Source organism: Acanthochromis polyacanthus, chromosome 14 (assembly GCF_021347895.1).
Source record: "Acanthochromis polyacanthus isolate Apoly-LR-REF ecotype Palm Island chromosome 14, KAUST_Apoly_ChrSc, whole genome shotgun sequence".
NCBI classification, from domain to species: Eukaryota; Metazoa; Chordata; class Actinopteri; family Pomacentridae; genus Acanthochromis; species Acanthochromis polyacanthus.
This window is the reverse complement of record NC_067126.1, coordinates 30,456,741-30,481,191: the sequence shown is the minus strand read 5'-3', so window position 1 is coordinate 30,481,191 and position 24,451 is coordinate 30,456,741. Positions and strand designations below refer to the sequence as shown.

The window sequence follows — 24,451 nt, the reverse complement described above, 5'->3', positions numbered from 1 at the left end:
GATATTTTAGACACATAATCTCCCCATTAATGTCCATCAAATGCACAAGAAAAGTCAACAGCAGTTTCAAGTGCACTTTTTTTACATCACTGATTGGTAAATAATATTAAAGCTAACGAGAATCTTCCTCAAATATTAGTGTTCTGTTAGCTTGCGCCAAGAAGCATGATTGAACAGCGTAAAACACTGTATTTTTCCCGTCATGTTCACCTAATCCCTCTGTTTATGGAGGCGGAACTAAAATCAATAAACACATCACTCTTCGGGGAGAGATGTGCTGTGGGATTTCTACCAGGTAACATGATGATGTGCGTCACCCGTCAGCTACTCACCGGAGAAGGATTTTCCAGTGATGCTCTGACTGCACAACGAGGAGGGTTATGCTAAATGAAAGAGAAGGAAATCACGTCAATCATCTCAGCATCAGGCTCGTTGGGAGCAATGACTGGGTCGGCACTCTTCGGTTCCTCCTGGCACCGAGACAAAACAGTAATTCGCATGAGCCAGCAGCTTGACATGCTTTGGGATGTGCCACCTCTCTAAGCTGTCATCTGTAGCACATCAAACCATCTGTTGATTAGAAAAAGGAGAAAAAAAGAACTCTTTGGTCTGGTTGGAGGCCAAATATATGAGGGTTAGAAGCTGGCATTTGGGCTGAACAGCACTGAGTGCAGGCATTTTGTACATTATGTGCAGCTGGCTAATCATTTAACAACTCATCTGTGTGATTTGAGACGAGACATTATAGAGGATACAAAACAGTGCTGAAATTCTATTGTAGAATTTGTGAAGGTTTAACTTTTTTTTGTTTTTCTTCATATATAAATTATGAATATTTCTGGAAAAGTGCCAGTTTTAGTCAGTTGGATTATTTTCAGATGTAATCCAGTGACAAGATTAGACAGACAGACAGACAGATGATGCAAAAAAAATATTCTCATAGAAATTTATTAATTTTAGCACAATGACAAGATATACATAGTAAAAGTGTGTTTTTAAAAATCAACCCATCTGTAATTCTTCCTTACAATCTTCAAACGTGTAACAGTACTGCAATGCTTGGTTATGAAAGATAAATGCTTTAATAATGAAACTTCATTATTCAGTAAACTTCATACAAACATTACACTTAGGATCATCTGAAAAAAAATGTACATTTAAGCAATATACTAAAAGCAAAATACTGTAAGTCACCGTTGCAACATGTTCTGTAGCAAACATAGTCATTTCATTCCATGAATTAAATATAGCTGATTTCTCATATAAACAGAGTATTGCCATTCTGGTATGAAGAACTGTTGTATTTGGTTCCTTAGACATGTATATTTTAATATTGCAGTTATGTGATATTCAAAATGCTCCCATTCTATAAACAGACATCAAAAATGTGCACTTTTTTCATTTACATTCAGTAAATTATTACATTATCTAGATTGAAAAAATACAAGTTGACATTAACAATAGGAGAAAATTGTAAATTAGGTTTCATAAACAGAATATCCGTGACAAATCAGAGAACACAGGAAGTCACTTAAACATAGAGGTTTACAGGACTGAACTTGAAGGATCGATGATCTGCAGTACACAGTGCAGATTTAAATAAAAACACGCAGAAGGAACAGTGACAAATACTCACAACACTGTCCACACTGTCCTCCAGTTCTTCTTCTTACATTTCTTATATTGCAGTCTTACTCTTTGGGGGAAATACTGTGAGCGGTTTGGTTAACTTACAGAAAAAGAAGAGACATGGAGTCATAATTAGTAGATATACGGTGTTTTGAGCTATGCATATAACTGCACACAATGAAGCTCCTTTTTATTATATCTTGCCCTGTTTCCAGTCTTTGTGCTAAGCTCAACTAATTATTTATGTCTTGAAGTGTACCATACAGACATGAAAGGCTGTCTAATGCTCTGTCTAATGTCAGCTAACAAAAAAAGTGAAGTACTGAGTCATTTTTTACTCCTAAAATCCAAAGTCCTTAGTCAAATTCCTGACCAGGTGTTTCTGTAATTGCATTTCACTGAGACAGATGCTGCATTTGTTATCCATGACAAGCAACTTTTATATTTTACTTTTATTGCTGTCAACAAAACACTAACTAAAAGCTCTGGATACATTTTCTGTCTTACCATATTGTTTTGAGATCTTCAGTCTTTCTCAGGCATCCTAGCTGTTGGCATTCCACGTGTTTCCAAAGGAACCTTTGGACATTTCATCTGTGATATTGATAACAGGTATTCCTCTGTGAAAAGAGAAAAGCACAAATAGATGCATATTGTCCATGAAATGACATTTGTAAAACCTGTTAACATTTACACAAACAAGTGAACTTCACAATAACAGTACAGCTTACTTAAACCCTTCTAATGGCACTTGCACTACGCCCTCATCCTCTGCCAGAATACTCTGCTCCTCCTCCTGAAGGTTGAAGAAATAACAGTATATCAGTTTGGATACATGTGAATATGAGTAAAAACAAAAACAAGTTAATGTGCCCATTGATTTATGTGAGGAATGGCACCTCTTCAGCATCCTCAAGCTTCTTCTTCTTGCTCTCTGGCATCAGGTCATCCAACCAGCTGAGCTCTCTCTTGGAGAAGATACAGTCCATTAACTTCCTGATGAACACCAGAGCCAACACCTGCAGAATGGACACACAATCAAAACGGCTGAATTCACAAAAAAAAGTGTTAATAAAGGGGGACGCTGTGCTGGAAATATAAATGATTTAAACCGATAGGAACAACAGGAGAAGCTTCATATCTTTGACATTCTCTGTATATTTCATGTTTCATTTGGATTAAATAAAATTTAGGTCAAAACATGGGCAGCGGTCATCAAAATTTGCCTGCGATCACTGAAAGAAAAAACTAAATCAGCACAGAGGAGGTGAAAATCTTATGTAATTTTGACAATATTTTTGATTACGTATTGACAACCTGTTCATTAGCTTACACTTTTCATAGCTCTATTGTTTTCTCTAAAGTAGCACTAAGGTTAGAGTCTGAACACATAAACATATTCTTTTTTTCTTTTTTTTTTTACAAGAAAAGCTGGTTTGGTGCTGGAGTTATTTGCTGAAAATGCTAAACAGAAGGGTCCAATAATCATACATCACAGTGTTTTTCTTTGTCAGAGGCTTCCTTAACTCCACTGTAGCAAGAGACTGTGCACATTCAATTCATTTTTTTGTGAGACTTCTATCTTATTTTATTTTACATCTCTTTAATCTCTACTCTAACATAGTCATTTTTATCCACACGTGTCTGTCTTATCTATATGCTAGTGAAAGGTTTTGTTTAAATGTCTTGCTGATTGAATATCTGGGATGTTTCCTCACCATCATAGGAAAGACGATGGCAGCTTTAGATGTCTTGATGACCCACAGCAGAATCAAACAGCTGAGCTGGATGATGGTGAAGAGGTGCACCTTCCTCAGAGGTACGTGTCGAAGATAGATGAAGTCTGGCTGGTGCTTAGCTGGCATGCCGAACAATGTGAGACGGTCGAAGAACTGCAGAGGAAAAACAACAAACAGTTCTTAAGCTATTTTTGTTTCATTAAAAATTGAATGTAGAAAATATGAGAATGATTACAACACATGCAATACAAAAGGATTCCTATCACACCATCCGCTCTGACTGACATCATCCTCTAACTTTTGATTAAATCCATATGATGCTCACATTGACAGGAACTGAACAAGCATAGCAAACATTTGTAATGACCAACCCAGAGATAAAACACTGCTTGTTATGAGTTTTTTCCCCCCTTTTCATATCTAAAAAAATAGCCTCTTCAGCATAAAACAGCAAAGACTCATCTAGATTAGACACTAAAAGTTGGCTATAAATGCTGGGAACACACAAGAGGCCTATTAACTGTTTTTGTCTGGGCAGCCAGATAATCATGGCAGAAATAGAAGAAACATTTTGCAGGCAAATTGTAACATAACCGCACTGACAAACTTTCTGTCTAATCTCTGACATGCAGAAAATGTCAGAAATGTTTCATATCTGCATTAAAATTCATGTTCCAGTGTAAATATTTACAATTCCTTATATTTGCAACCACAGAAAAGTTTTGTGTCCTTGTTTGCTTCTTATGTAGAGACACAATTTTACCCAAAACAAAGGGAGTATAGTGAAGCTCAAAGCATCTCACCTGAATGCCTCTGAGAGAAGATGCTCCCATGTAAAGGAAAACTCCATATAGCACTGGCATAGGAATGAACTGAAGAAAAACAACAGTGATGTATAGCAAAACTACAGACAGATACCTTAAGTCACATTTAATATAACTAGGATCATAACAGACAAATAATAACAGGGGCCTAAAAAGAACCAAGTGTTCTCACCTTCAGCACAGATGTCATGAAGACAGAGCAGCCCATCAGCACGAAGATCATGAGGCCGGTGAAGCGTTGTTCTCTGATCCCGAGGAATTTGGGCTGCTCTCCAGGAGCTGAGCACTCGGACTCCAGTTTCAGGCTGTTGACATGGGTGATGGAGAGAACGGTGGCTGCCACGAACCACGGCAAGCCCATCAAAGAGCACACCCCCAGCATCACCCCGACCATGAACAGATCCAGGTGGTATCCACAGCCTTTCTGAAGGGCGAGACATCAATAGATGGAGTTGATTCATTCGTTTCACCACGATGCTGCACAAATGATCAGAATCTGCAGCCAAAACAGGAGCGTACTTTGAGTTTGTGCTCCTTCCTGTTGATGATGACGGCTGTGATCTGCTGGTCCATGAAGATGAGGATGGTACAAAGCAGAGCTGGGATCACCGTGATGACCGCCGTCCACCAGGGGTTGGGACCCAACGGGTTTATGAACCAACCTCGATCATCTCTGGTTGGCTGAGAAGAAATTGGTATTCTTAGTTAGTAAATTAGTAGCTTGTGGGCAAATGAAGGCACTGCTCAAAAGTTTTTATAATCCATCTTAAAACAGCATTTGTATTATTGCGTACACGTTCATTGGATTTCTTCATCTTCATCAAACAAGACAAAAGAAATTGAAGTGTAAGATTTATGGGGTCAAAATGTACAGTTCCGTTTTAGTTGGCTATATTTCAAAGTAACAATAAAGATCATGCACTTTAATAAATGAACCATTACAGCGATGTAAAAAATACTCCATAACAACTAAAAATCTTGCAGGACAAATCTTACTTAAGTAAAATTGCACAAGTATTAGCAGCAAAATGTAATGGATGCATTAAAGTAAAAGTACCCCTTCTAACCCTTTGACTAAGATATTATTATACATGACAACATCAGATTATTAATATTGAAGCATCAGTATATCAGTAACATGTTTGTTGTAGCTGCTGCAGTTGAAGCCAGTTTGAACACTAAAAGGACAGCAGATATAACTGAGGGATTGTTGTACACAAATCTGTCTTCAGTTTATGGACTTGTGTAATTTTGTAATTCTTGATGTGGTATTGAAATTGGACATTTATTGAATCAAACCACCTGAGAAGTTTAGAGAGAAAAAATTCTTACATTTGAGCACAACTATAAATTGCTACTTTAAAGCCGACACAACCCAAAAAGGCTGGATACTACTGCTTTAATCCATTACAATGTGTTGTAATTTGATAATTGTGCACTTCTGTCACTGTGTGGTTTGGATCAGCCACGTAGCAGGACAGAAGAAGATTACAGTACGGACTGCAGAAAACATCATCAGAGCCCCCCTGCCCTTCATTCAGGAACTGTATTTCACTAGGACCAGGAAGAGGGCAGGGATCATCATCAGAGACCCCACTCACCCTGGATAAACTGTTTTCCCCCCTCCCTTCTGGCAGGCACTACAGAGCCCTGTACACAAAAACCACCAAAGTACAAAATAGCTGAAAATTGTACTCAAGTACAACAATTAAGCAACAATTAGCCTCCATTGACCTTTGGAATATGAACGCAGAAACTGAAGGGTTTATGTTCTAATCATGTATGAAATCCCCTCTGACAGGATTCATTGTGGCCTGTAGGGATAGGAGCTTTACATTGTAAGGTGGACACCACACAAAATCATAAAGAGAAACCCAATATAACCAAAGTTTACTCCGAATTCCCTTTTAGCAAGCAAGTGGCAGCAGTGGGAAGAAAAAAAATCCCCTTTACCAAAAAGAAACCTCTGTGGAAAACCAGGCTCAGGGAGGGCAGTCAACTGTCTCAGGTTAAAATCACTTGTATTTATTAATCCTTTAACCATTTGGTGATAATACGTCAAACTGTATAGTCTCTTGAACAATTTATTATTCATTCTGGCTCACCTTAAACACACTGGGAACCTGTAGTTTGGGAGAAGGGATCCCTAATGCGTAGTCGATCAACACCATGGTGAGGATAGCGAAGAAAACAGCAAAGTCACTGATGATGGCCCTCACCTGAAACAGAGGAAGACAAAAACAACCTCAAACTGTTAATGGAATCATTTTAAACATACAAAAAGTAAACACGAGCCCCGATTCTTCAGTTTTAATCATGCATTACTTCTATGTGACCACTAGAGTGTACCACTGCACTATGCTGCATCACCAAACCAAAGCTACACTGTGACTGGAGCGCCGCTGTCTTCCTGTGAGACTGGTAATGTTGAATGTAATGACCATGGATGGTGCCGTGTACCTTTGTGGGGAAGTAATTGCTGAACTTGAACTCCTTGAGGAAGGCCGACATGAAGACGGTGGAAAAGAAGAGAACGACGCACCAGAAGAGAACATCAGGAACGTAGGGTCCATGAGGGCCGCAGGCGCTGCCCACGAACTCCCCTCGCTTTTCAATACAGTCCTGCATTGGAGAGCAGGGCAGAATTATGAGACTTACTATCACAGCAATACAACATTAGCAGACTCTAGGTTTCCACAAAAAGGGTTTATGAGCTTAAAAAAAAACTTAACTTAGTATGAAAATGTGCTTTTATAGTGATTTGCAGTGCAGTTTGGGTAATCCAATATAATCCAGCCCACATGCCCTTAATCTCATCTGTTCAGCTTCCTCCATCTGGAAGAGCATGCCACTTTAAGGTGGGAAATCTGAATGTATTCTTTTCTTTGTATAACCCAGTAGTTTGATCTGTTGTATTGAACCTCCATAACCGATAGACCTGTTTTGATTGGTTTTATTACTCCTGTTATCGGTACTACCTTGACCTCCAGAGCTTCCCAGTAAATTTCTGTGGCGGTAATGTTGTTCATCTCCCAAAACTTCAGGGTGCCATTGGTGGGGTCAGAAGGCTCCACGCAGGAACATCTGTGGTAGCACAAGAACATCTGGGTAACTTAATAATCCCTCACCTGTCAGAGATTTATGAACCGCCCTCTTTTGTGAAACAGCAATAATATTCAACCTACGAGTACATGGTCAGTTTGTCCAGGTTGTTGTTCTTGTTGAAGGGAAAGTGTACTCCCAGGTGGAAAAGCTTCTCCAAGGCCTCGTAGATGAAAATGATGCAGATGAGTGAGGCGAAGGCCTCCTCTGTGAAACGTGTGATGTAACAAACGAGGGAACTGGCATCTGTGGCCACCAGGACAACACAGAGGAAAGCCGTCCACAGACCGATACAGGTTCTCAGTGACAGATAGGACAAGCCATACTCCCTGTGTGGAGATTAACGAGGGAAAATGGGATTATTTACGCTTTGAAATGCGGTGGATTGCAGAATGTCATAATCACAATAAAATAAAATGCCTTTTGTCTTTAGAATTGCAATATCAAATGGTCTATGAGTGGCAAGATTTTCAGAGCTGGTACTTTTATTCTCAGAGAATGTATTACTCAGAGAGCTGGTAACACCAGACAATGTAATTACAGATTTATGCAGCCATTTGTAATTTAGTGAGATTATTTCTGTGTGCAGTTATAGTGAAGAAAAACGTACTTGCAGAATTTGAACAGTATCTTTTCGAACACAAGCACCGGTCCTGTGCTGCCCAGAATGGTGAGGGGCTGCCCAGCAAACAGGGAATACGCTATTCCAGTCAGCGAGGCTCCAAACAGTGACTCAATTGCACTCTGAAAGATGGAAAAGGACAAAGACATTACTGATGAACATACATCATAAAAATCTTATAAATATGGTCTGATTTAGTCTAGCAAAAGGTTAGTATGGTGTACTGCTAGATTTGGCAGAACAGTGTGCATATTTAGATGTAAAGGCAGGTGATTTACTATGCGGCCTTCTGTTGCCTCGCCCAGTAGTCCTCCAAAGGTGATGACGGGGGACATGCAGGCACAGTAGAGGAATAAGAAAGAGGCGACACACTGCAAACTTATAGCATCAGTGTAGTCAGAAAGGTAGTGTGGGACCTTGCGCTTGATGTCTAAGAAGAGACCACCAAACCACCTGAGAAAACAAGAAATTTCTCATTTAAGCATGAATTATTAAACCAACAGCATACGTTTGAAATTGGCAGTTTTGTGCTTTAATTTCTTTTCTTTCCCCCTCTAACTTGTCTTCCCTCCACTACCTCCTTCCCAACGTTCAACTCTTGGCTTGGTGAGACAGGTCCCTATGATGGAAAAGTCTAGCTGCAAATAGAGCTCTGGAGATAGGATGTTTCTATGGAAACCACTTCATGACTGCAACTACAGACCAAGTTTCCCCAGAAATAGCCGATCAGCAGTACAGAGCACATTTTGTAGCGAGACAGTAGTTTTTAGTTTACTGGCTTTTTTCTAATTTATTTTAGAAAACATAAAAAATGAACAGGACGAAGACTTAGACTTATGTCACGACTCTATTTTCTAGGTTACCTGAGACGCATCAGAATTCATTTGAAGCAGAAATTCTGCGTGTTGTCGTGAATCTCTCACCTTCCAGTACGCTGCAGTTCTGGACCTCCATGGCCACCATGTTCTTCCTCCTCCTCACCCTCAACTAATCCGTTTGGTAAAATATTACTTTTCTTCCTTTTCTCCTGTTTAACAAGTAATTCACAAAAAGTTTCAAAGTCCAAAATCCAGAAATTTATAAATAAAAAGTTGAAAAAACAAGGCAAACAATTAACTAAATTCTCACGAACCTGTGAAGGTACATTTTTTGGTGGCTCTATCCGTATGGACGGGTCCCATTCTCCAGGAGGCAGGACTGTCACTTGATCGAGGAATTCATCAATACCAGCAATCAGATCATTGCGGTCTTTAGCTTTATATGCAACATCATGGAAAACCTGGAAACAGAAATATACTTTAGTCTGGCCATGACTGAGTGTGGTTCAGTGTATGTGCAGTCCATTTGAACTTATGGGCAGGTTACAGTCTCCACAGGTCTTTGAAGTAAATTAAGTCCATATAAACATGTCCACATCATACAATACAAACTCCTCATAGACAGAACTCACAGCAGCATATTAAATCCTGAGACCTGCACAACAACATGAGAAGTATTCTCACCTGTAGAATAAATTTCCCTAAATCAACTTACCCCAAACATATTTACAATAAAGTTCCAATTTCATGTAAGTGGATCTATTCCGCAGCCATGGTGCATTACAACCTAAATTCCGAACAAAAAGGAGGACATGAGGGCTGACTAATCGCCAAAAGCATGACATACAAAGCTCTGAGCTGTGCTTCCTGCTGTGAAATGTACCATCACTTCAGGAATTTGTTGAGTTCTGCTGGGCTGTGAATTTATGCAAAGTGTCTGCAGAAAATCTCAGTGCGACATCTGGTTGACATTTAAACCAGAACATCCTTTTTTTTTTTTAATCACAGGAGGAAATCTCACCTCATCTGTCATAAGTGTTGCAATGGATCTTCCAATCTCATGATACTGAGGCGCTCTACCCAGAGGCCCTAAGAGAATAAACAGAAACCTAAAAGGCAAAAATAGATCATTTTTAATTTATTGCCAAATCTAATTTGCATCACAGCGGACATGAATGCTAATTTAAATGTAAATGTTGCATCAGGTTCAGCAAACTAAAAAAAAAAAAAAAAGGATATTTCTAACAGTTAAAAATCAGCCTGTAGTGACCTTGTAGCAATCGGGACTTCTGCCAGCCCGTTGAGCAGAACCGCCGGTGAAAGACGGACAAACGCCACCACCGGTTTATTCAGAAACTCCAGCTCTCCCACTAACACATTACAAGCCTCTGCTCCTGCCGGGATCTTCTTCATGAAATGTAGGTCTATCTGAAAGAGGACATAAAGTGCAGTGTTGAAAGTGTCACGTCAAAGGCCCTGACACCTTTTCCAGACCATTTCATGTCTAAGCAGCTTTGACTGTAAGAACTAACCCCTGATGGTTAACTGATTTTCTGATCTAAATTTAGTGCAGCTGCTCAGGCTGTGTGTGCCATATAAAGCCACAGATGTATGACTGCAATATTACAGAAGATTATCAAAATGTAGATGTTCGTTTGATCTGTTGCGCAATAATTCGTGAGAATGAGTTATCTTTCATTTCCACGTATAAAAGCCATCCCTGAATATGAACCCAATCCTCTTTCAGATGCCGTATCTTTACACTCTCTGATAAAAGTGAATGGCATTGTAAAGAAAATCTTCTGAAGGTGGTGATTTTTCAGAGATAATTATGTGGAGATGACAAGTGTTGACTGGAGTGTTGTTTGTTCCATTACAAAGTTCATATGGCTCCAGGACTGCAAGATCCATTAGAAAGAATGGGTAATGATTTGCATAAACAGTGTAGAATTGCTGATTTGTGAAGATTCAGAGGTAAAACAAATTATTTAAGGAATATTCTCAGCTTGGAAATGATGCAGCAGGTTAAAAAAAATGCTGCTGTGAAAGATTTTTTCCAATAATCATGAAAAAAATACACTTCTTATCAGGGGCACACATTTTTATAATTTTCCATGAAACAGTTCAAACACTGATCTGGACAAAAGGTCAGACTCATATACGTTATGCAAAAGGTTTCAACATAGATTTTATCCCTGTCTTTACCCTGTGTGTTTGTGGCGAATGACTTTTTTAAAACTTAACATGTTTCTAATCCTAATCCCTTACGAGATGACCTTTCCATTAAAAATACTAACAATGACCTCCAGTTCATCATTCAAAAATTAAATAAGAAGCTGCTCAAATTCACCAGTTACGACATGGTCTTTTTTCATGATACATACTATATATCTTGACAGGATTGCAAAAGCAACACTCTAGAATTTGCAAAGTACTTGCAAAATGATTGCTTTCTGAAAGGTACACTTCAGGTATTAACTATCAAATGATCGACCCCTGTAATAATAATTAAAAAAAATTGCATGTAATTATGTATTTTCACATAATTTAATGACTACAGTTTAGCTGTCTAGTTCATGTAGCAAAGGAAAATGTATGTTTCCCTGAAAATCACTGATACTGATTGACATACACGTATAAAGTAGTTCATAAATACTAATGCATTTATGTTCAGACACTAAGCACATACTTAGAAAACTCACAATGCATTCCACTGCAGCTGCACTACATATGTACCATACCTTGCTGAAGTCCACAGAGCTGCTGTCTTTGCTCATGTCCCCTTTGCCATCTGGAGCTGCTAAGTGAGACTGAGAGGCCGACAATTGACCTGAACAATCCAGACCAGAGAACGAAGAATCAACCTCAGAAAAGGTTCCTTCAAAACTGAATTTCACTTACAAGCCTCATGGAAATAGTTTCGTTCAGTGATTTATAATTAGACAATTAAAAATAACAGATACATGAATCCCCCAATAAATTAACTAAATAATAAAGTATTTCACGATTGGATGGTAAAAAGAGAAATTACAGAAAATTATTTCAAAATCAAATATGAATTCATCAGAAAATAGTTCCAATTAAACCATTTATCTAAAAAAAACTACATAATGCATTGAAGAAGTGTCTCATTCAAAAATAATTAAATTAAATGATAAAAAAACACAATTCAAAATCTATTTAATATGCAGTTTAAGAGGACAAATAATAAACAAAATACATTCATGGATCTCTAACTTACTGTAAAATCCACATTCAGCAACTGTTTTACTAAATACTAAAAAAGCAAACACAATATCTCCAGGGATAAAAAAAAATAAATAAATCCGGATAAACAGAGATAATGGAGTACGACTTTTTCTGGTGCTATTACAGAAAAAGTCCCACAAATGTTCCACAGTGGTAAAAACACCCGGCTCACCAGCATGATCACGCTGCCAAGCTGCCCGACAGGTTTGTCCTACTTCCTGCAGTCGGTAAACAGCGGGGGTCAAAGAATTTACACTAATTATTGTGTCTAAAACTCTCACAAAGCATGACGTGGAGCTTAATAGAGATTATTGCTCTTAGATTAGCTTGAAAGTGCTACACCAATAAAACAAAATTACCCTTGATGTGTCACCAAGATTCTTGGTAAACTCGACAAGCATTGAACAGTTTGGTATGTTCTGTAACTAATTTTGTCACGTAGAATTCTGGCAAACCTGAAGCTTATAGTTGGCAAAGAGATAAGAAAATAAAGCTTCCAATTACAAGTCTGTCCTTGACTAAATTTAGCTCAGACTCTTGTACCATGAAGACCAACAGCAAGAAGTTTGCATATCAACTTTTGAATACTGTTTGTTAACTTCTTTTTAACTTTCTTAGCCATTTAGTCGCATCACCAGAACACTCTACAAAGTGTAGCTTTGGTTTGGTGATACACACACTGTATAAAGCAGCACCTGTTCTGCTTAGTGAGGCTGTGGCAGGTGGGTGGGCAGATTGTGGGCGGTAGACGGAGTGAGGAAGGAGGAAAATATGGAAATATGCACAAGTTACGACCATATGTATTTAAGACACATGCACATATTGCATATTTACAGATTATCCACACTCTCTCTCACAGGTTGCTTATAGTATGTCAACATTTTGTGATCTAATCAACCAATCATCTAAATGATTAAAGACCCTAGAGAAGTAAAGCTGTACAAAAAATGTAGAAAAAGATGTAGAAAAAGAAAAAAAAATGCAGAGCAGAAGTATGTTTTTTTGTTTTCCTGCCCTATTATTCACTTCATGACCCTCTCAGACGGTCCCAACCTCGAGGCTGGAAACAGTAGAAGTAGTAGAAGCTAGATTCGAAGCTCCGTAGTTTTTCTCACCATTCTTGTCCAGGTGAAGCTCTGATGTCCGTCGGCCCATGTCAGCCAGGGAACGAACAATCGGGAGGCGATTAGCCAGCTTCTTGTGGTTCTGGTGATGGTGCTGCTTCAGCAGCGTTTCATGCACTTTCTTCCTGAGCTCATCTCCCAGAGGTGAGTATAACTCCTGGTGGTCCAAGACCATGTCTAAGGTGGACAAAAACAAGCTGTTAACGTTCAGTTTCATGGGATCTAACTGAGATTTTGATTTAGTACAACTTAAATGCAAATGGTGAATAAGTTCATATTTAACTTACAAAATTTGTGATTAATTAAACAAAAATAAGGAGGAAAACGGGTAATAAATTTTCCTCCCATGTACGTGAAGTGACAAGCAAGCAAAAGCATCACTCATAGACAAAATTTCTGAATGAAAGTCTGCAAAGTTTGTCCATGCTCAAAAAGACATCTAACTTCAGAAGTCTCAAGTTCCTCTATTAGATTCTGAATAGGATAGTATAGAATAGAAATATTTATTGATCCCCAAGGGGAAATTCAGTTGTTACAGTAGCAAACAGGAACAGGAAAGTGACCACCGCCACAATACAAGCAAGAAAAGCACTCAGAGAGTGCAGGACTCTGCCAAGGCTGTTCAGTCGCTGTATTATTTTCGATACTAAAAGTCCCGATGACTCCACAGTGGTTGATTTGTAGTGAGATCGCAATCATGTGATGGTCAGCAGGCAGGTGATGCAGTGTCCTCTTGTTGTCATAGTTATAGTGACGCTGTGCCGCTATCTGGCAATAATACAGAAATCTTTAACAAATCCATGGATCCAGACTATAAGCCGCATCACTGCCTAAATCTAGTCACTTGGTCCTTGTGTCATTTCTGACCTTCCCTGAAAATTTCATCTAAATCCGTGTATCCGTTTTTGAGTAATGTTGCTAACAGACAGACAGACAAACCAAGGCAGATTGTCACATAACTCCTCATAAAAATATAGAGTGAATGAGGAAATTAAACTCCTATAGGTGCAACGTGTCTGTGTTTCTTTTACCTGCAATCTCCTCAATGCTACTAGCCCTCATGTCGAGCAGCACGGTGCTGTTGATGATGCAGCTGCGCAGTTCAAACAGACTGTGCAGAGACAGCGTGGCGACGTAGGGTTTACTCCATCGCTCTCCTCCATCCTCAACATCCTCCTCAAACTTCAGCCACCTGTAGCAGAAGGTTGGGTTCCAGTCAGGAGAGGCCAGCAGACGGCAAACCGGCCGGCCATCTGTTCTAGCTGCAATAACACTCATTCATTTTGGGTCCCTCTCCCTCCTCACATTTCGCTCTTATATGTCTTTCTCTCTCTCAGTTTCACTCATTTACTCGGCTTCCTTATTGCTTTTCATCGGGGTATCACTGTAAATAAAACATGTCTGAATTACCATGTTAGCAGCCAGCCACAATTTTGCAAAGTCATGTGATGAATAAAGTCTACATGCTGATTAAACTGACAGTTACCAGAGAGATAAAGGAAGAAAAAGTAATGTGCCAACAATTACAACAATAAATTGCAATTACTTAATGTAATGGAAACACAAACACTGGACATCTCTCATCAGTGTAAGTGGGATCACGGGCATCCATTCAATCAGAGCTTTCAGTAATGACATGTGGATCATGACTGTGTGTAAATGCTGCGTAGTGGCATTACAGTGGACGGTACCTGGCGCTTTCCCTCCACTCAGAATCCACTCCGTCTCTCAGACAGATCTCATCCATCTCTGTGAAGAGATCGTGAGGAATGTGCTCCTCGTCATCATCCTCTGTCCCCAGCAGGAACTGCACTCTCTGGGAGGGGGTGTCTACGAACACAAGGGATGGCAATGAGTGGGTCAAATATTAGTAAATGATAATGAACAAGAATTTAAATGCCTTTCTGTTTGTGCTTTAGCTCCATGACTGTGGCCGATACCGTAAGCAGGAGACTCCCTCCCCTCCACTAAGGGGAGGGTCCGCTCCCTGCTCCTCTTCCTGTATCTGGTTCCATGGTGACGGTGACGGCGATGGCTGCGGTGCCTGGTGCTGCCCAAAGGGACGTGGACCCCGATGTAGAGAGTCCTGTGGCCTGGAGACACAACAAAAAGAGGTTAAATGATGATCAACTACAATGTGTCTTGTTTGTGTGTGTTCCCGTGTGTGTGTTTCAGATGCTTTGCACATGATCATGATTCCACTGCTCATGGTTAAGCACTACTTCTGTGTGTTTCTCCTTTAGGGCTTCATCACATGTGGATATCTTTACCATAATGAAGTGCATTACTCCGACTGATCAATCATATAATGCCGACTGTACAACAATCCACTAGCACCTTAAACAAGAGCTTAAAACAAGAGCTACGGTAGCAGAAATCGCTGAAAACCTCAAAGCTGCTTATGACAGAAGGATGTCGAGCACACAGCGCATCGCAGCTTCCTGCATATGGGGCTGAGACCAGTCAGACTGTCCATGCAGACTCCTGTCTCGCAGCAAAAGCAACCGCAATGGGCAGAATAACACACCCTGCCACGCTGCAAAAAGCATTCAGGAATGGTTCTAGTTCTTCACTTTGCATCCCAATTCTCAGTTAATTCAGACGTCTGTGGAATGTACTGCAAAACAAGTCTGATGTCAGCTTTTAGGATTTATAGGATCTGCTGAAAACATGTTTATACCACACGACAGTTACAAAGGTCTTGTGGAGTCGAGTCAAACAGGACAGATCTGTTTTGGTGGTATGAGGGAACTTAAACAATAATATGCAGGTAGTTTTAATGTTACAGCTCACAATAGTGTATGTGTACAATAGTGTAGCAGTTTTATATATATATATATATATATATATATATATACACACACACACACGTTTATTATTGTAGGATACACATTAAGTACATCGATTTCATTTGCATTCAAATACATTCTATGCAAAAATATAATGTTTCAGTTAACTTACAATGAGGGATTTGCTTGTGTCCACTGTTCTCATTTGTACTCATTATACTGATGGTCTGAAGCTTTTTTCCCTCACCGTTAATTTGTGTATGCTTTTTTTTACCCATGAAAAGGAATACTTAGCTAAATGTGTGTTTGTGCAGGTATGAGACAGCAGGAGTGAGAGAAAAAGAGACAGAGAGGGAGGGCACGTCTGTGTTTGCACTCGTAAGTCAACCCACTCAGCTCACTGCAGTATGACACGAGGATTCAGGTACATGCCGTGCTCTCCAGAACGACTGCTACAGCTATGCCAAGATGCTGGAGATACGAATAACACAAGAAAATACTAGAGGTATTCTGTCATCAAATAGCTTCTGCTTCAGATAAAAATAGTTAATTACCAATGCATAAGAATTACGTACATTTAAAAGCCCTGTGCAGTGTTATTGTTGACACCTGCTGAACCCTTTTTTAACTTAGGTCAATTCTACTTGGGTTTGTTGCATCTTTTTTCCAGAAACATGGGTTGTTGTTTTTTTGTTGTTGTTTTATTTACAACTGCTTATATTAAAAGATTTTCCTCCTGTTTTGCAATATCTCACTTTAAAAAAAATATACAGAATATAACCCCTTTGTGGGCTGCATAGTGGTTCAGTGGTTATCACTGTCACCTCATAGCTAGAAGATCATCGGTTTGCATCCTGACCTGGGCCTGGGATCCTTCTTTGTGGTGTTTGCATGCTCTCCCTGTGCATACATCGGTTCTCTTGCTTCCTTCCACAGTCTAAAGACATGCTGAGGTTAACTGATAATTCTAAATTCTGAATGTGAGAGTGATTGTTTGTCTCTATATGTAGCCCTGTGATAGACTGGTGACCCGTCCAGGGTGTCCCCTGACTTCGCCTACGTCACAAATAATCCCAAAGAACCTTTCAAAAAAAATTTAAAACAGTCTAAAAGAGGATATGAACGAGCAACAGGTGAAATGCTGTCTTATGGTTAAAAGCAGCAAACAAACAAGTGATCAACAGTTATTCTACAGTTTGAATGTCCCTTTGTGATAGTATGTGGGGAAGTAGGGTTTCTCTGTGATTCCCTAAAAGTAATGTGTGAGGCTCCTGGGACTTAGCTGGTAGGCACTGTAAGCCTCGGGTTGGGGCGTCACACTAACATAAGGAGAACCAGCAGCAAACTGGTGCTGGTAGGCTGCATGGAGGCCGTGTAGCAGACTACTGACAGAATCCTTGCAACTGGCCAAGTCACTCCTGGAGGAAGAAGAGGAGTTGTACTTATGGGATAGGTTCCAGCTCCCCCGCAACCCTAATGAGGATTTAGCAGTGTATAGGTGATGGATGGATGGATATCCCCTATCCCCTACTTGCATTCTACAAGTTGTGCCCTTTTCCATAGTGTAAGTTCATCCCTTTCAACCCCACTAGTGTTTGGAACAGCATCCCCATCTTCCAGGCATGATATCCTGATTGTCCTGACTGGAATTCTGAATGGGTGGCTGGTTTCATGCCTTTGGTAATCAAGAGAAAAAAAAGGCCTGACTGGCTATGCAGGCAGGCAAAAAAAAATTACCACAGTCAAGGTGGATCCGTTTTTATTGTACAGGGTTTTGTTGTGCTTTTTTCTAGCTAGCAATCTCTATAATCACATCAAAACAACCTGATACAACTCAAACCCAGAGAACTGTGTGGAACCCAGGTGAAAAACTCTGAGGCTGAAAATAAAACCAACCCAAACAGGTCAAAAACCGCAGTACCTCGAATGGCCATTTGAGGCTGCCTTTAAAAGCGAATCAAGTCCCATAGACCCTCATGTTAAAACATCACACTTTGCAGCAGATATAAAAATGTTTATACCAAGATCAAACAATCAACAATTTCAGTCTTGAAAGCTAATTTTCCTGTTCATGGCAACTGTATGGGGGGGGAATTTTCATACAAGTCACTAAAATTTTAAAAAGGCTTAAAGTTATACATAATTAAAGGTGAGGTCACTTTAGTATTATCAGAGTGCAGTCTATGGCCCAGAAATATTTGTATGGCCCACCTCAACTCCACCTCCTTGCTCATTTTTGGATTAAAACTACTGTTTTAACATAAAAGACGGATGAGACACATCATCTCTACACTTTCAAGCCACACATAAAGGCTGCCCATATTGTGAGCATTTTAAAATCTAAATAAACTGTAATAGTATGAATCATTTAAAAAGAGAAACCAAAAGGTCATTTTTTTTAAACTATAGCCTACGATTTCGCAAAATGAGAACAGTTCCTGGCCTTCAGGTCCTCAGCATTGCTCATCCTGTTTGTATCTTTGTTTTGATTGTTCATGTTTCAATGCTTTTGAAATTACTGATGCAAACTCAGCTCACCCACAGTTTCTGCCTCCCACTCTGCTCTTATCTTTTTGCTGTTTAAAAAAAAAAAAAACTGTCAAGAGGAAAGGAAAGCAGCAGTTGTAAGGACAGAGTAGGCGGACTCAGCTGCAGCAGCCGTTCACTGCTTGAAGCTTTTAGCATTCCCGGTGCGTTTAGTGTCCGTTCAGGTACCTTCAAGATCTTCCTGCTCAAAATTGGTTCTCTGTTGGGACCGCGTGCCTCCTCGATCCACCACCGCCTCATCATCATTCCTCTGTAAGACACAAAAACACGGATTCAGTATCATAAACACTAAAAGCTGTCAGACCTTGTTACGCCAACAACACAGCTGGACCTGGAAGGCGAAACAACAAATCATACAGTCTACTAATGCACCCTGAACATGGCATGAAATAAAATGTTTGTTGACTTGGTGTTCGCTCACAGTCGACGGTGTTATGAACAAACACATTATCCAACCAAATTGCGAAGTTGCCATGGTAACTAATTGCACATCTTATCTTGAAAAGGAAAGAGTATCATCCGAGTCCACACAGAAAGCTTTTTTTATAGTGGGAACAATAAATTACTCAGCTACAATTAAAGTTCTACTTCTTATCAAGACGATTCCCTTGCAGTGAGCTGAATTTTTTAAAAAGTCAGGTCAAGTAAGCTAGTATTCTCCGTAACGGGTTGCTTTTGTTGTTGACACACAATGATTATTAACACAATAATTTGAACTTCTTTGTGCACACTTTGTAATATCCTTCTATTGTGACTTATTGTCCCATGTTTTATTGGATGTTTCACTGTTACGTTTTCTTTGTGTACTTTCTGCAGTGTGCTTTTATTGTGACTTACAGTCCTATGTATCACTGTTATGTATTTTTTTCTTTTTACCTAGGGACTGCAGATGTAAATTAACATTGTTGCTATAATCCGGCATTTTTACATCCATTGCTGTATAAAGAGGCATTCATTAATGTGCACTGTTCCTACCAAATAAATCACTGAAACAAACAATAAAGCTTTACCATTTTAATTGCTCACTTATCCAGCTCTACTGTCCACACTTTACCAGCTATAACAGTCTATCACACACACACACACACCTGAATGTGATTTATAGGCAGATTTGAACCAAATTACAACAATTCTAACAACCATTTCAAACCATTTTAGCTTGTTTCCAAACTAATTTTTGCTTTTTTATGATGATCTAGTAAGCTATATTACTTTCAAATTTCTTGAAAGCAGGTTTTAGCACTGGACACTGAAAATGAACAAGGCAAAAAAGAACACAATCTCCTCTAAGAGGCTGGCAGACAACAAAAGACAATACTGTTTGAAAATCAGACTTTCGCATTTCCTGGGGATCTTTCTGTCTGGCTGATATTCACAAGCGTTGGATAAATGGCTCCACAGAACATGGATCTAACTGATCAGATTCAGATCTCTGAGAAAACCAGCAGTACGATGTGTGAACGCCGGCACGCTTATGTAATACTTGCGAAGGGAGACGAGAGTGAGGAGGTGGTGAGAGGGAATCGATAAAACCTGCAGAAATCACTGCACGTCGTAGTGTGTGCAAGGATGAAAACTCAACATCTGATTTGTAGCTGCTTTCCTAAACAACTCGGACACTGAATTCGGCAGAAGGTTAAATTTTGGAGCCGATAAAAAATTAGCAGATGAACCCTGAGCGTGAACACAATGTGGCACCTCAGCAGGAGCAAAACTGTGCACCCTGAAACTGTGAATGGCTCTGCTATTAGAGGAATGCAGGCTGCAAAGGTGACATAATCAGTGTGTGTACACAAAGAGGTTGCTGTGGAGTAAGTTGGGGTCACTGTACACAACTTCAGTCTATAAATCTATCTGGATATGAACGGAACAAGATTATTTGCAAATGTGCGCGGAGAGTTGTAAAGCTGTCCTTCAATCTGTGCTTGTAAAGGAAGATGCACACATATAATTAGATCTGCAATTGCACTGAGATTTCTTGAATGTGGCAAAGAAACTAAATGAGTACATGAGTCTGTAAATATAAATATGTGCACGTGTGGGAAGAAAGATGCAAATATATTCACCTGAGAATACTGACATGAGAAGATTGGGCTCTGTCCAAAAGCAACAAAGGCCCACTAGCACAACCTCACTAATTAACATGCGACATCTTGCTTGTTTAGTCAGTGCAAAAGCAAAAGTGTTAACACAACAATTTGCAGCTTTACAGGGGGTTATTTGCAGACTATTTATTCACACACACAGACATACACACACATGGAATAATAAGCATAAAAAACAAAGGTATACAAAGCCACGATGAATCCGAATCATCTGTCAAATGAGTGTGTGATACAGTTGATTTAGAAATGACTCCTTACCGGAGCTGGGTACCGTGCTGTGCTGTTGCTCATTAGTGCGCCAGTGATTTAGACTTTAGTGTAAAACTCATTTGACGCTGTCATTTACTATGAATCTGAGCAGCAACAGCTGGGGTTGAGAAAGGAAAACAAATATACAGCTGCCTTTATCGCTGGAGAGTCGTGCAGTCCTGTCTACTGTAAATTACTAACAGATTCCAAGCAGTCATTAGAGCGAGCACGTTTATCTTGAGAGGTTGCATGAGGGCAGCTTTTCCCTGAGCCATCTTGGCCACAAGTTGACCATCAGGGCATTATGATAATGAAGGTCGTTGCTGTTCACAGCTGCAGTGCCACATGGGCTGGCCGGACCACAGGGCTGATGTTGGTAATCTGTCTGCAAATACTCAAGCCATGGATCAGCGTCCCTGCTCAGATTAAACTGCCAATATGTGTTACTAAAACACCAGCCACATTAGCGCGTATTAAATGTTCACTGTGCTCACGTACAATACTTTTATACAAGAACAATAATGATGACGGGCATTCCTATGGTAAATGACAATATATTCGATTCTCAGAAGAAAATTACCTCCATCGAAGAGCTTTTATATCCTGTCCCTAGCGGATTATGATCAGTCAAACCCTCTGGAAACAAAGGCCCATTTGAAGCAACTACCACGATGATTCTGTACAAATCCATATGAACAGATTCACACACTAAGCCATGCTGTGTTGATGCTGTTTTTGTGAAGTTCAGATAGGCTACTGGGCAAAGACATGCTAGAATGCTAACAGACAACCATGACAGACTCCTTTTCAGACATCCCACAAAGATGATGGCTTCTGATTTGAACACGATCAGATCAAGGTTCTTGAGGTTAAATATGATCTGAAGATAAATTAAAATCCAGAGAAATCGTACACGATAGTAGTCCAACTACTCCCTACGCACACACACACTGCTACTTGTTAGACTACTGATCAGCGACCATGCAGCAGACTCATGTTAAAGGACTGGCACACTACACAGCTGAAGTGATATCACAGGATGTGGCACACACTTGGATCTGATCCCTACAGATGGCTGTGGCAATTTTGAAACCATCAGTGGCAGCAATATCATTAACTGCGGAGGCTTTCACGAGGCACAAAATGCACTATAATCCTTAAATGTTTCGACTTTAAACTTGAACATCCCTCTAAGGGGACACATTAGTGCTATTTTTCCCGTAGTGTTGCTATTTAAGGTGTTTTTACAGCTTTGAGCCCTCACATTTGGCAGTTTTAATGTTTGCATCCATCCCAAAGCTGCTGAACTTTTACACTTTTAACAGTTTTATCAGGCTTTCGCACTCACCCCTGGGCAGAAAGAAGCAACTCTACACACCTTGTCAATCACACAACAGTTTGATTATGTCTTTCACCACATCGATAACTGGGATATAAGACTCTGATTTCAGCCTTGTCTTACCTGATTGCTGGAGACCCAAGGAGCCTCAAAGTTTTCAGAAAGCATAAGTCTTTCCGCTGCGTCCTCGTCAGTATAATCAGCTTAGACAGTATGCAACACAGTCTAAAAGCTGAGCAAACTCCTGCTTCACACTGTGTCTGGTGATGCCTGATCCCCTTCTGTTGTGCCAAACAACTGTAATTTGGGATTGAGCATCTATCGACTGTGCCACCACTCTCTGATCATGAGATTAATCGTGACATCATGACTGCTGCCCAGCAGTATCTTATCAAACAGAGCGCTTGATTTATAGTGTCTCCTCTCTCTACCCAGTATGTATGGGCCTATAAAGTAAAGTTAGAGAAGCTATAGATCCCTTTGTGTTGCATCAAATCAACTTGGTAACACCAAATTTAGTATTGTACTGATTCTCTAGGGAATACTGCTCTTTTTGCAATCTTTTAAATTCAAGCTTAGAATAACCAATTACCTTAATGTGACAAAATGATACATTTAAATAAATAAAGGCCAGAAAATCCAGGCAACAACTCACCGAACTTCTCCGCCCAGCTGATGAGCCAAAGGAAGAATTGACCTGAAAGATGAGAAATTGCTTGAGTTTAACAGACAAAGGTAAGTTCCAGATGCCAGAAACAAACCAGTCCAAACATCTTTAAACGTTTCGTGCACCCAATCAAGACAAAGGGTGATCCTGAAATGCGTAGTGATTTTTAAAGTCATCTCAGAGCCAAAGCCAGCTCTAAAAGCAGCATCACAGCAGAGAAACTTTTAGGATTCAGCTAAATGCACAAAGATCTCTTTGGATATAAACAGCTCATGGATAATGGCATCAAATCTACTCCCAAATGACCAGCAAAGACCACAGGCCCTCATCTCTCTGAGAACATCCCCACTGAGACTTTATCTTCTTCCATCGGGACTGAATCTAATAAAATCACTGAAAGAAATGCTAAAACAGAGTTTGTGTATGGATTAGTGGAGCCTGTAGGTATGAGAGGGCCATATCACCTCCAAATATGAGTTTGACATCAGCATGACCTTTGTCATTGGCATAACGTGAAGGTGACTCCTGTTTGAACTCACTGTATTAAAAAGGACATCTGTCATAATCAGCCCTAAAGGGTAAAGCTGCACCATATGCATGTTTCTAAAGGTTAACTCACATTTTGGTTCTCTCAAAAGAAACAACACATTGCCATCTGATTAAAAAGAGTCATTTTCCATAGAGCTCTGCAGTTGCGTAAAGCTCCACAGGTAGCTTCTCTAATCCACCACCTGAAACATTTTTGAATCTGCCCCCTAAAGAACCCGCAGCATCCTGAGTGACATCTCTCACCATTTCACACACACTCAGCCTGACAGCCGTCCTGAAATATTCATCTACAGTAAGTAAATATTTGTCCCAGGAGAGGAGTTCTCTTTACCGATGGCAGCAGCGGCTCTATCTGTGCGCCCGGATCCGCGGTGTCCATGTTTCCTCCGTCAGGCTGCGCGATGGAGCAGAGAACCTCCTCGGTGCTTGTCCCCAGCAGGTGTAGCGGTAAACTAAGCCACCACACATCGGTCACATGTTTATATCATCGTCGGTCAGCAGCTCGCCGATGATTAGCGCCTCTCACATGCTGTCCTCGTTCCTGGAAAAAGAAAAAAACACACACACACACACAAACACATGCGCATCTGAGCCAGCTGACGTGGACTCGTCACTCCACTAATGTTTGTTCCTTTGTTTAAGGCTCAAAGGTGAAGACGGTGAAATATGATGGAGACCGAATAACAGAAAACATTAGAGTAATTTACCTCCAGTCTGGCCACATGCAGTGAGCTGTCTGCTCTGAGTTATATAACTACTTCATTGTGTTTTTATTAGACTGTGACTCAGAAAGATGCTGCAGCCTCATTCTCTGCTCTGCCATCTGTGTTCACTGTTTTCCCTCACATTCTTCGAACAATATCTCACTTAAACCTAGTGGAAATCAAACTCCAAACAGCTTTTAAAAAGAACCAAACACTTCAATCACAAATTGATCTAATGATTAAAAAAATCTTCTCGTCAATAACTCAGTAAATTGTATTATTGAGTGCCACTAACAAATCCTCTGACTGTGCAGGGAAAAAAAGTGCCTTGTGAGTCATCTTGGAACCCTAAATAAGCTGGAAAATGCAAAACAGTGGGCTTGTTGAAGAGAAAA

The 24,451-nt window shown here is 40.0% G+C and overlaps 1 protein-coding gene across 3 annotated transcripts; it reads right to left on the bottom strand.

The window, feature by feature from the left end:
• Window positions 1–932: 932 nt before the first annotated feature.
• Window positions 933–24,191, bottom strand: slc4a10b (solute carrier family 4 member 10b). 3 transcript variants are annotated; one of them, XM_022218362.2, is made up of 27 exons: window positions 24,060–24,191; window positions 23,684–23,893; window positions 22,792–22,833; window positions 18,612–18,693; window positions 15,048–15,200; window positions 14,799–14,937; window positions 14,139–14,299; window positions 13,099–13,284; window positions 11,476–11,564; window positions 10,005–10,162; window positions 9,756–9,843; window positions 9,049–9,195; window positions 8,840–8,943; window positions 8,195–8,369; window positions 7,905–8,038; window positions 7,378–7,623; window positions 7,171–7,276; window positions 6,653–6,814; window positions 6,298–6,411; window positions 4,712–4,873; window positions 4,365–4,616; window positions 4,172–4,240; window positions 3,348–3,521; window positions 2,529–2,648; window positions 2,361–2,425; window positions 2,137–2,249; window positions 933–1,729 (listed from the first exon to the last, which is right to left on the bottom strand). In XM_022218362.2, exons 2-26 carry the CDS (start codon window positions 23,729–23,731, stop codon window positions 2,174–2,176), a joined length of 3,252 nt encoding a protein of 1,083 aa, XP_022074054.2. In that variant the 5' UTR covers window positions 23,732–23,893; window positions 24,060–24,191; the 3' UTR covers window positions 933–1,729; window positions 2,137–2,173. The 3 variants fall into 3 exon arrangements, with proteins under 3 accessions (XP_022074054.2, XP_022074045.2, XP_051814820.1); XM_022218353.2 differs by lacking the exon at window positions 24,060–24,191 and having other exon boundaries at window positions 23,684–24,049; XM_051958860.1 differs by lacking the exons at window positions 22,792–22,833; window positions 24,060–24,191 and having other exon boundaries at window positions 23,684–24,049.
• Window positions 24,192–24,451: the final 260 nt, after the last annotated feature.

What these genes read in the sequence shown, in the direction of transcription:
- slc4a10b (XM_022218362.2), bottom strand. Translation starts at nt 23,731, where the DNA reads ATGGACACCGCGGATCCGGGCGCACAGATAGAGCCGCTGCTGCCATCG. An exon ending in AGGTTCCCAGTGTGTTTAAG is followed by an intron (nt 4,874 to 6,297) that starts GTGAGCCAGAAT and finishes ATTTCTTCTCAG; the next exon opens with CCAACCAGAGATGATCGAGG. An exon ending in TCATGACATCTGTGCTGAAG is followed by an intron (nt 4,241 to 4,364) that starts GTGAGAACACTT and finishes GTTTTTCTTCAG; the next exon opens with TTCATTCCTATGCCAGTGCT.